The following is a 13,509-nucleotide window of genomic DNA, read 5'->3' as shown; positions in this document are numbered from 1 at the left end:
GCAAAAACATAGAAAAATTTTAAAAAACAGAGCACCACCCACACGCACGCGCACTCCACGCGTACGCGTGAATCAAGCAATTTCGGCCATCCACGCGGACGCGCCATGTACGCGAACGCGTGGATTGAATTTTTCCACTTCCCATACATTCACCCGAGAGTTGTGCTTGAAGTGTGCCAACTTTGTGCCCAAAGGCACGCGAACGCGTACCTTGCGTGTCCGCGCCGACTCTCTGCTTCGCCATGCACGCGTATGCGCACTGCACGCGTATGCATCGCTTCCATTTCGTCAATCCACGCTTATGCGTACATGACGCACACGCGTGGATTGCCCTGTTTCACTCATCTTCTTTTCTTCTCCTCTTTCCATTTCGTTCCTTCTTCTCTTTTCTTTTCCACTCTGTGTGTGTGTATTCTAAACCGCGCGTAATTTTAGAACCCACATACTTATTTTTCATTAATGTCACACTAATTCACTCACTCAATTCTAGTAATTTACCTCATTCCAACAATCCATGCTTCCTTGCTTGTGCATTTACTTGTCTTATTATCTCCTGTTTCCTATGTTCAGGATGAATCATCATAAGCAAAAACGGAAGTGGGAGAAGAACACGCAGCATCGGTTGACCTACCAACTGAAGGTAGCAACCAGGAAAGTCGCCGAACCCCCTTATTCATCTTTGGATGCACCGAGGACGGTGCAAACTTTTAAGTGTGGGGAGGTTGTCCGACTGCTCGGCATTTTTGGGTGACAAGTTTCTAATCCCAACACTTTTTCATTTCATTTTTAGGTCTTTTAGGATTTTTGGTTGCATTGCATATGTATATATTAAGCTTAGTCAAAATCATGATATTTTCCAAAGATTTTATCTATAGGGCACCCTAATTGAAAAAAAAATTTAGAACTTGCTTGAATTATATACTTTGTGGAACATGATTCTTGAGCTAAGAATACAAGCATGTGAGATTTGAGCCTAATTGTGTGGTTACATCATATATAACCACTTATTTTCATTCTTGTGTGTATTATTCTCTTCCTATGATTGTAATCTTTGATTTGTTTAATTCTATATGTCCATTATTTTGTGTATACATGCATTTACATGATTGAGGCCATTGTTCAAATAGCTCACTTAACCATATAGCCTACCTTTTATCTTCTATTGTTAGCCAATCTTGAGCCTATGCTTAACCCATTTGTTCTTAATTGTAGCACATTACAAGCCTAAGTGAAAAACAATAGATATCCCTTAATTTGGATCTTTGACTAGCTTAAGCTAGTGAGAGTGTTTATCATTTGATTTTGGGAGAGTTGGGAACATTGGGTAGAGATAAAAGTGTGTTTTTATATTTGTGTTGAGAATCTTGGGAATTGGGTACATACTCATGTATTAATCATGTGTAAACCATATGCATTGATGTTCTTGTATATATTTTAGTTGAGAAGAAAAAAAAGTATAATGAAAAAAAAATGAGAAAATATATATATAAGAAAAAAATATAGAAAAAGAATTGCAATAAAAAGGGGACAAAATGCCCCAAAGCAAGGTTCAATAAAAGTCAATGCATATGAGTTGTGATCAAGAAGAGAATGCATGAGTGTGTAGAAAAGTGAAGAATGGGTAGTTACGTTTGTTTAGAATTGTATAGGTTGTCATAGGTTAGGTGGGAAGTTTAAGTTAATCAAAGATTCAAATTTCAAGCTCACTTGACCATATGCATCCTACCTTGACCCTAGCCCCATTACAACCTATGGGAAAGTCCTCATGATATTTGTATGCATGCATGAAATAATTGTTGATTGTTAGATGAAAAACAAATCTTGGAAAGCATGATTAGGGGAGAATTGAGTGAATCAACCCCATACACTTGAGTGCCTAGAGCGGATACACATCCGGTGAGGGTTCAATTGCTCAATTACATGTTTCCACCCATGATCATCTCTTTTCTTGCAAGTTTGTAAAATCTTTTTAATAATTCAATTCAATTGTGGGGTGAGTGATTGCTATTGCCTTAGGCCTTGTGTCTGTATGTGTATTCTTGGGAATTGATTTATTTTGACTAAGTGGATGCATTCGTATAGATAGATTGCATATAGATAGGTTGCATGTAGTTAGTTTGCATTGAATAAATGTTGATGTCCCTTTGCTTCTTTCTTGATTTTAGCATGAGGACATGTTTAGTTTAAGTGTGGGGAGATTTGATAAACCCCGATTTTGTGGTTTATCTTGTGTTTAATTTGGGAGATTTTATCACCTTTTCTCACATTTATTCAATGAAATAGCATGGTTTTGCAATTCTCTCTTGATTTGTGCTTAAATGTGAAAACATGCTTTTTAGGCCCTAAAGTTGGTAATTTTAATTCACTTTAATTCCATTCGATGTCTTGATGTATTTGTTGAGTGATTTCAGGTTCATAGGGCAAGTATTGGATGGAAGAAGTGAGGAGAAAAGCATGCAAAGTGGGAGAACTCATGAAGAAATGAAGGAACCGTAAAGCTGTCAAGAATATGGCCGATTAGCTACCACAAAAAGAGTCGAAAAATCGTCGCTAATCCGACGCAAAATATAATTTGTGACAGATTAGCTACCGCTTAGCTACTAATGCTTTCCTCGCTGATTACAAGTCGCAGATCAGTGACGCAAACACAACAGTCGCTAATTCATCGGAAAGTTTTTTAGCTACCGAATAAATAGTCGCAAATCAATCACTAAAGTAAAAGCTAATTCCGTAGAAGAAATGGACTAAAAGGTAGTCACTAATTAGCGATAAACTCTACTGCAGCAGACTCATCGCTAAATGCAAGCTAACTGCGTAGACAAAATGAAATGGTTGGTTGACGCTAATTAGCGAGGAATTTTTTCGAACCTAACTCGTCGCAAGTTATCCGCTAATATGGTCGCAAATCTGTCACATTGTGTAGCAAATCTATAGCTAACCTTTAAAAATCCTTAATCAAATTTGTAGGAATTTTGTCGCTAAACCAAAGCTATTCGAAAATGATAAAGTAGAGTTATGAAATAGTCGCTAATTTGCTAAGAAATAATATGTAGTCAATTAGTTGCAATATTATCGCAAAATGTCATCGCAAATTCCTTTTAAAATAGTAACAAATCGATAGGTATCTCACAATTGTTTCAGTCGCAATAGAGTCTTTAATTTGTCACCATCATCAACAGCGAGTATGTCGCTAATTTTACTAGAATATCAGTTAGAATTCCAATTTTTTCGTTATACTAAAATAAACATCATATTATTTTTTTTATTTTATTGATTGAAATGAAAGATTATGCATAAATATAAAATTAGTTCATAAAAATTATACATGTTTAAAAAAAAATCAAACCCAACATATTTATTAAAATAAAAGTCTAATGCAACATCTCCAACATAAATACTTCACAAATAAAATACCAAAACAAGCTAAATCTAACAATATCAATAACTATAAAAACCAATCCAAATAATTATTTATCAACCAAGTAAACTACCAATAAAAGTAAGCCAACTTCTATAAAAACTGAAAATGAAACAAATTGCCTAATCAATTATCTATCAAAGAAATAAACTACGATAATAAGTTAAGCCTAACAAAATGCATTAACATAAGCCACCTAACCAAATATTATTCCCAACAAAATCACTCTAATGGTTCTTCTCTTGGGGGAATCCTGGAATCTTAGAAAGGAGAGACAGTAAATTATTCTGTATAGCTTCATTCACAACACTAGGCAACACTGCATTTATAGCACTAGGCAATGCTTCTTTAATAGCCTCAGTGATGTCTGTTTGTGAGACTGACTTGACTGTAGAAACACCTGTATCTTCAGGTAATGGCACATCTCTATGATCATGAATACCAATATCCAGACTGCGGCCTAACCCATGAACTCGTCCTTTCTTGTTGGTTCCTGCAACTTCTATCCACACGTCAGGATCAACTTCAGGTTGATCTATTAAATCTTCTCCATATTTTTGTGATATTGCCTCTCCATATGAGTCCTACAGCAGAAAAATAAGGACATATTATTAAGAAAACTAAAACTAAATTATGCTACAAAATTAAAGACACTTACAATAATTTCCTTGGATACTTCAGAAACATATTCTCCACTTTTTTTCTTATGAACATCATCATATACTTCAACGCGGATGGATTCGGATCCTCTTCTAAACCTTCCACTACGTTTAAGTTATCACCTACAGCATCAATAACCATGTCTACATATGGATTTGTATTCTCCTCTTCATGTTCTTGGGTAACATTTGTTGCGTCCTGTTCAACCCATCTTTCCTTACCATGAGCAGTCCAGTTTATATAACCCTCCATAAACCCACGATCACATAAATGCTTTTCGACCCAGAATATTTTATCCTTAAGCCTGTTCTTACATTTTGTGCATGGACAAAGAATGTGACCTAAACTATCAATGTCTGTCGGATTTCTTTCTACAAAATCTATGAATTCCACAACACCTTTCTTAAATTTCTCGCTTAGATAACCAGTGCAATCTTGCCTTCGTGACATCCAACTTCTATTGGGCGCCATGATTATCTGAACTAAGGTTTCATCAGGATAGCGGTCATGCATTGTCTTATTCCAAACAGTTCTTGCCATAGCCTTATCATAATTCGATGAAAATTCATGTTTTTCCTAAATTTAAAGAGTGAAAGAATTAGCAAATACTCAATCCAATTATTTGTAAAAAATCACAGTGAAACAACATTATAATTACTAACCAGAAAACCTTTAAACAATTCGTCCTTCATGTTTGGACAATAATCCTGCCATCTTGGCGCTGGAGAAGGCATCCTACTTAATAAATCTTTCGTGATGTCACGAGTTACCGTATGATCTGTAAATCTCTTCCTACATTAAAAAATACACAACTATCAAAAACAGTTTAACACACAATAACATAGATCATTAAAACAACAAAAAATTCTAGGCTTAGCTATACTACTCATAACTTTAAAATAATTCATGAAAATAAAATAGATTAAAAGAATATAAAGCTCCCAATAGTGCAAGACTAAAGCAGCAACCATTGTTATCTTCATGCAAGCAATCCCAACAAACAGTTTTTCAAATAAAAATCAAGTTTATAAAATACACTATAAAAGTATCATCATAAAACCAAAGGCAAATTACACACATGACTCACCCCTTTTGAGGTGTGATAAAATATAAACCTGATCCCATTTCTCTAAAATCATGCATTGATTAAATGAAATTCAGGTAATAATAATGTTGTACTCTTATATTTTCTAAAATATAATGGTAAACTGTAAACACTCCTAATGCACCATTTAAAGAGAGATGAATGTCACTTGGACAAATAGAGAGAAGTTATCACAAATTCACCAAACCTCGGGAGGTTAGTGTCTTTTGCATTAAAGACAAATATATTTTAGCTCAAACTGTAAAAGCCACAGGAAATGAAGAGGCAGATCAGAAAAAAAACAAGTAATAATCAGAACAAATATTTATTTTACTCAAGAGGCATGTATTAACTGCTGGTTACATACCATTTTCATGGAGCTGCTGTTATCCATATTTATGTTTGCTGTTTTGACAAATTTCAGATGAAAGGAATACAAGAAATATGCACATATTTATATTTATTTTTCTTAATTGAGCAGAAGTGATAATACTGGATCAGAGGATATAAAATAAAAGAGATGCTTTATTTCTTTGAAATTATTTACTAATAGATTTCTCCATAGTGATATAAAATGGCCATATGTTTTGGACTTTAGTGAAATGGATTCCCTGTGTCGTGAACTTAAGCTTAGATTAATATCAATGTTTTGCAAAGAGGAAGAATGTCCACATATTTATATTTATTTTTTATTTATTTCATAAAAATAAATATAATAATAATTAATAAATAATATAACATAAATGAGACATATATAAGACTCTAACAGCAAACACACCTTTGTGATAATTTGTGATTGCATGAAAAAAACTAGGTACAAATTAGGTCAATTTTAATAAATCTAGTAATAAACTAGTAAATTAAAGATCATGCACCTAGTGATACTCTTCTTTTTCATTTTAAGTAGAAAGTATGATGATATAGGAAGGTCAACATAGTAGTATAACTACTTACGGTTTATCGCCTTTCTCTACAGCTATTACCAGCTTTCCGTTACTCCTAGTTTCAGCATGCACACTTGATTGTCCAACATTAGTTAGCTCATTATCTTCTGCATCTAAAGCAGATGCATCAGACGAATTCACACCTACAATGAATAAGAGAATTTTCAATTAGATGTGTAGTTATTTGTGAATACATAAACATTTATCTGAAGTAAATCATACCATCTAATTGAGGTGATGATTGTGATAAAACTTGTGGGGATTGGTTTGATGCTGATCCCACATTCAAATGTGTAAGATGAGGTTCATCATTATTAGAGTTCTGTTGACCTAAACAAAAAACAGCCAAAAAAATAGATAAAATAAAACCACTTCCTCACCAGGATTAATTAAATCACAATAAAGACATACAACTCGAACGTATAGTACAACTACATACCTAACACATGTATTGGTGGTTGAGAAGAATCAATGTCAACAGTTTGCTCACCTAAACTCAATAAAATAAGCATACATCATATTTCCTAAATCAAGAGTTGTTAATGGTAAAATAAATTAAACGGCGAATGTATACCTGACCTACGTGAGGAAAGCTGAGATTGATCGAGACGAGTGTTTCGTACTATTCGTCCACCTCTACTTTTTGGCGCCATGATTATCTATCAAATAAGAAATAAATTAAAAAGAAAGTGTTATTAAAATATTTAAAATACAAGCAGTTAATATATTTAGAAGCGATAGTTACCAATAAAAAAGAATAATAAAACATTATTCAACAGTTTAGATCACAAAAGTTGAATTACCATATTCTAGTAAAATTAATTTAAAAGATATTCCATACAACATAATGAAAAGATTGCACCGAGAAAAGGATTTACCGTAAACAACTAATCTATAATGATATTACCACAAACTAGAAGAAGAAATAGTCATCAAATTTTGTCTATTAACATGATATAGCACTGCGAGCCCCTGGTTCAAGGAGCAAAAAAATAAATAAAACACTCAATATGAATGTAGGAAGAGTAGTAGATTTTCACATGCTGCATCCATCTATCGTAGATTAACAAGGTACATTTAATTATTAGAACCTAAAAGATGTCTATACAATAGTGTATAATGTAATTATTAATAATTGGCATAATTAAAATTTGAATATGCAGGAAACTTAATTGATATGTGAAGTATTAAAATATAAAGAATTAATGTTATTCTTTTTTGCCTGTCCCAAACTGTGTTAAGGCTTTCTCTTATCCAAATATCAATGTGTTATTAGAGAGTTCATTATTCTATTTTAAAATATGAATTCAGGCATCTTCAAACATAATAGATGGCAAACTCGGATTGGAAGAGTTGGAGGCAACAAAAATCTCTATCTTAGCGCTTTTAGTAAGTGAATCTAAGCATCTAGCTATTCTATTCCACTTCTATTTTCATTTCTCAATGGTAATTCACTAGCGCATGCCAACCAAATTTTTTAATTATGGACAAAGAAACCTCCAAGTAACTAGACCAAGAAAAAGAACCATGCATGATTACTAATTTTGGGTCCCTCACTTTTACTTGCGTTGAATTAAAACACTTCCTAAAATATCATAGGTACACGTATATATAGAATTAATGAAAGCAATAATTGATGGATACACTAAAATTGGATGAACTTATAATAAACTGTGTAAAAAAAGTCATTACCAAAAATAACAGCGCAAAAATAAAATAATATCTCTATTTATTTTATTTAATCAAGAGTATTTAATTATGGAATATAACTATACCTTTAAAGGATTTGAGAAAAAATGATTTGAGTTTGGGAAGATGTGATTTTAAAGGTTTAAAAATATTTTTCAATCTCAAGATACAGGGCCTCCATGAACAATAAAATTCACAGCAATAGCATAATCTAATTCAATGAAGATGCCATAATCCAATAAAACTTTGAATGCAAGTAGTATCATCTTTCATATTAAATTAATGATAAGAACAAGCATGAGAAGAGATTAAGATAACCTGCAACTAGATAGAAAGGAATAGCGGACCTGCTACAGCGACGTCGTGGATCAGACCTCCTTCAGCGGTGTTATGGGCTGGACCTCCTTCAACGGACCTCCTTCCTTAAACAAACGGCACCAACAGTCCTTCCTTTTCCACCACCAGAAATCCTTGTTTTACTTGTTCTACGATGGCTAAATGGCAGAAAGGGAGATAGTGGGGATAGTGGGGTTTTTAATTTTTGATTTCAAGTATTACAAACTGCAAATTAAAAGTGCGCGCGGTTGTTATTTTTTGCTTTTAGCGCTTTTTTTAATTATATATTCTATAACTTTTTTAAATTTTTGTATTTCTATTTTTAAATTTGAAAATTATTTTTTTAAAAAAGAATTAAATTTGTAATAAAATTTTAACACAATTAACACCAAGCAACAAAAAAAGGCAACTCAAAAACCAACTATCTTCACTGACAGAAAACCACAATGGCTAGAACAAGATGAATTGAAACAGTAACTCACCAATTAAAACAAAGACCAACTAAATCAATAAATGAAAAATTAAAACAATAAAGAAGAAGAAAAAGAAATTACCTTAGTTTTCACATGTTTTGAAAAAATCAGCAGCAGAAGGGAGAGAAAGCTGAAGCTTTCATACTTGATGGATATGGCTGAACGAAGGGTTGCACAACCGCAGATGAGAGACTTCACAGCCGAAAAATGACGACTGCGTGGAGGCCCGAAAATGCATAGGAACAAAGGCATTTGGATGACGCTTGAGCAGCGCGTACCGCGGCGGAGCAGACGCGGTGGCGGCAGTGGTTGGGCAGGTTGAAGAATGACGAAGAGATGGAGGTTGCATGTTCAAATTTCTGCTGCGTTCTAAGCTTCCAAGAAAAGGGGCTCTTTTGGAGGTTTGGGAATGAGGTCACAGAGAGCTGAGGGCAACGAGATTTAAGGGTGTTTTGGTTTTGTTTTTGTTTCTCTTTTTTTCTTTGTTATGGTGCCAAAAAGGGCACCTTGTTATTATATTATTACTTGTGGGAATTTTTTTTGTTTTAATAAAAATGAACATAATTTAAATTAACCATTTAATCAATTTAATACAAATAGACATATTTAGTTATTACTAGTATAGAAGGACACAAAAATACTAACAAGAGATACAACTTATTTTTTAATTTTTTGTTTAATTATTTGTATCAAATTTTTATAAATATATTTTTTAATTATCATTATAATTTTTTAACTTTTTTAAATTGAAAAAATAAGAATAAATATTTCTTTTTTTAATTTATTTTAATTTATCAGTGAATCAAATATAAGAGCATTAATTTTTGTATCTTTGTCTTCTGTTTATTCTTTTTAATTAATGTCATTTTTTAATTTCTTTTCTGGAAACTACACGTAGCCTAAGTGTTGAAATTTAAATCCTTGATCTGCATATAGGATGAAGTAGGGGTGCACAGACCCGGCCCGGCCCGAAGGCTCGGCCCGGTCCCGAACACTTTAAGGATTAATTTGGTGTGATTTCATCGGGTTTAGGGTTGGGTACGGGTCTCAAAAATAGACCCGGTCATTATTTCGGGTCGGGTCCGGGCCATAGCTCGGGTCACCCGAAGTCAGTCCGGTGGCCCGGTCATCATACACAATTAATATTTTGTGTTATTAGTGATGGATCATGACTATTCTTATGTTGAATTTAAATATTGTAAACCTTAATATTTTGTGTTATTAGTCATTATAAGACTATAAATTAATGTTTTATGTTTAGAATGCATAAGACTTTAGACTAATACATAAGATTGTGTTATTTGTATTGATTTAAATATTTGGTATTATTAGACAATATTAGTATTGATTGTGGTTATGCTTTAGTATTGATTGTGGTTATGCTTTAATTTTGAAGAAGGATTGGTTCTTGTTATATTTTTCTAAGTGAATTTTACCATGTTAACTAATGGTTGGAGTCTTGGAAATTTGGATATTTTTACATGCTAGCTTACAAGAAGGTATCAACGTAATGTAATGTTAACGACCCGGTTTTCACCCAGTTTTCACCCGGTATAATTGTGGCCCGAAAGTGTATTGGTTTCATCGGGTCTAGGGCCGGGTTCGGGTCTAATAAATAGACCCGGTGTATATTTCGGGTCGGGTCTGGGTCACATCAAACTCGACTTCACCCAGCCCATGTGCACCCCTAGGATAAAGGGATACTATGAAAAATCAAACCCGAAAAGGATATATATATATAATGAATAGACGACAACTTTAAAATGTTTAAAAAATGCTTTATGATTATAGTAAATAAGTTCTTTTTTAGAGTATAATAAATAAGCTCTTTTACAATAAAGTATGTGTAAATTAAAATAATTCAACGAGTTAAACAAGTTGATTCGTATAATATTTTTTTTTAAATTAAACAAAAAATCAATTTAAGGAGGAGTTTACAAGATGTTTCTAGAACAAAAACAGTAACCTTTAAATTAATTGTATGTTACTTTTTTTTTAGTGGGTTGCTCCGATTGTCGAATTAAGTAAAATAAAATAAAATTTGCCAATTTAATACATTTGCTCCTTTGGTATAATTACTTATATTTTACTATCTTATTATAAAAAAAGATAAATAAGCTAAGGCAAAGGTTGGTATAATTTGCTTATATTTTACTTCCTTATTATATAAAAGATAAATGAGCTATTTTACTACCTTATTATATATCAAAATTGGAATTCTATAGCTACTCTCGCATATAAAGAATACATCACTAGGTATTGCCTATATAAGAAATTATAGAAAGAAGAAATCCATTGATATTAAACACCACAACAGGATCCATGTCATCTGCTGCCATGATCCTATAAAACAAGTAACTTTATCCCATCCAAGGACTAGCTGTCTTATCCCGAGAGTTCAATATCAGAAACAGAAAGGCTGCAATGCATTCAGAAATCATTTAAATAATAAATTTAGAAAAAATAAGAAAAATATTAAAACGGTTCCTAATCTACCTAACAAGATCAGTTCATTATGTAATATAGACCAGGAATTTAGCACTAAATTCAATACATTCACTGATTAAACACTCGGATTAATATAGACCAGGAATTTAGCACTAAATTCAATACATTCACTGATTAAACACTCGGATCAGAAGCATCGATCATAAACCATGAAATAATCCTAAAAAAAATTGAAAAACTGAATGCCATTCAGAAAATCCATATGCAAGAAACTAAAATTTATTTTGTAGTTGGCAACAGCAGTGAGATATTTCTGTCACACTCAAGTAATACACCAAATATATTCCCACTTGTTCAAATGGTTAAAATTCATTGTAGCTTTCATCTGTGGTACCTTTTTCTTCTATGAACTTTGTAGATCCAAAACTGTTTCCCCCCTTACAAGAAGAAAAATGAAAAATTCAGCTCATGCTGGTTTCTATTAAAATTACGAGCTATAGCCTTAAAATGAGATTATATTGTGTACATACCTTAAATATGATTAGTCTCTGATTTATTGAGCAAAACTGAATTGGTTCCTTACTCTCATGAATTTGAGCCTGAACAGGCATGAGATGTAAATTAGATTAATTTATTTGTTGCACATAATTATTCAACAACTTATTATGAAAGAGCAGGCAAGAATGTCACTAACCACAACTGAATTAGTTCTTGCTTAATCAGCCATACTATTCATGAGAGAAATGGCCACTGTTTAATCCTCCTGCGAGCCAAAAATCATAGAACATATTAAGAGTTTCTTCACAATGACAACCCCCACCACCAACCCTTATCCAAATACATGAGTTCGAGTTTATTCGTGGCCACAAAAAGAATAAAATTAATAATAATTACAAGATTGAAGGTAAAACTTAGACAGCTTTTGGAAATAAAATTTCACCTCCAAATCACTTCTACTTTTATTGAGATGTCATGGGCTGCAATTCCAACAAACTAAGAAAACATCATTAGACTATCCTATAATATATAATTTTTATTTTAAAGAGAAGGAATTAGATTGTCTCTAAATAATATAGCTTTGAAAACTTAATAAATTTATGTGACTTTCAATAGAAAAATTTGCCTAGATGATACATAACCAAAAACATTGCCTATTGCTTACTGTTACAGATTTGCAGCCAAGCCAAGCATAAAAGAGAGCTTCATCCCTTCCATTTCCAAGAAATGTATACTGTACTATATAGCTATCACCACTGTAAAGCCTTGTCAGTTCTGCAACTGAAAGAAGAGAAAATTTATCACCATCCACCAGCCACACCTGAATTTGCGGTATTCAGTTAACAGTCAACACTGGCTAAAAATACAAGCATGATTATCTGCCAACAACTAAATTGTATAAGGTACTAAACCTGCTACTTTTTCTTATCCTTCCTCATGAAGCCTAGGCTCTGCTGATTTAGGCCAATTAGTAAAATATGACCGAAATATCGGACTTTTCAATCCCTCTGACAAAAATGTCAAATGAGTCTTGTTTGATCTGCCTTCAATTCTGACAAAATCCTGGTATTTGGAGATGGTAGTGAGAACAGGCCATGACATTAACACTTTAAGAAAAATTTTCTGGTCTTACTTATCTGTCATTTGCACACTTCAACAAAGAATTCATTACTAAATTTCCAATTTTACTGCCTCCTACAAGAAATCTGAGCACAGGACTAATCAAGAAATGTAGTTTGAGATTGATAGAATGGATCAATTAGATTTTGAAAATTAAACAAGAGCATTTCAACAAATGAACATGAACCAATTCAAAATGAAGCTGTAGAGTAGTAGACATATACAATTAAATAACCCCAGTTTCTTGATAAAAAAAAGGTAAAGAAATCAAAGAAACAAAATTTGTTTTACTCATAGCTTACCGTGATTTTGTAGGGTGGCTGAGGCATTTCATCGAACATATGAGATACATAAAAACACAAAACTTGTAAAAATTTACATCACATAGTCTTCATTCTCGTCTTCGGAACAAGCACTTTCACTATCTTCACCGTCAAAATCTTCGTTATCGTTGATGAACTCATCATTCAGCAAAGTGTCCATTGGACAATTTATATCTTCTGCATTTACCTCTTCCATTGGAGCATTTGCATCAAACAATGAAATAACTTCATCCTCTGAAATGACATTTTGCGCTCTTAATTCAGAAACACTATCTTGATAAAAGTCATTACTGTCATCTTGCCCATTGGGTTCTTCATCTGGATCATGCAAAGTTTCATTTATATATAGCTTGGCTCTAACTTTACAAGCCGCCCACCATTCCCCGTTGGACTTATTCCCACTATGTGGGTATTTTGTGTAATATACCTGTTGTGCTTGTTCAGCCAAAACAAACGGCTCATTTGATTGTAGTCTTGATTTATACTTTATGTCAACTAACCCATATCTCTCATCAAC

General features: G+C 32.9%; 1 protein-coding gene across 1 annotated transcript; it reads right to left on the bottom strand.

The window, feature by feature from the left end:
- Positions 3,442 to 4,558, bottom strand: LOC107639431. Its single transcript, XM_016342927.2, has 2 exons — positions 4,077 to 4,558; positions 3,442 to 4,002 (listed from the first exon to the last, which is right to left on the bottom strand). Exons 1-2 carry the CDS (start codon positions 4,547 to 4,549, stop codon positions 3,957 to 3,959), a joined length of 519 nt encoding a protein of 172 aa, XP_016198413.2. The 5' UTR covers positions 4,550 to 4,558; the 3' UTR covers positions 3,442 to 3,956.

The sequence above is a fragment of the Arachis ipaensis genome, chromosome B04 (assembly GCF_000816755.2).
Source record: "Arachis ipaensis cultivar K30076 chromosome B04, Araip1.1, whole genome shotgun sequence".
NCBI lineage: Eukaryota > Viridiplantae > Streptophyta > Magnoliopsida > Fabales > Fabaceae > Arachis > Arachis ipaensis.
This window is presented reverse-complemented; position numbering and strand designations above follow the sequence as displayed.

What these genes read in the sequence shown, in the direction of transcription:
- LOC107639431 (XM_016342927.2), bottom strand. Translation starts at nt 4,549, where the DNA reads ATGGCGCCCAATAGAAGTTGGATGTCACGAAGGCAAGATTGCACTGGT. An exon ending in AAGTATCCAAGGAAATTATT is followed by an intron (nt 4,003 to 4,076) that starts GTAAGTGTCTTT and finishes TTTCTGCTGTAG; the next exon opens with GACTCATATGGAGAGGCAAT.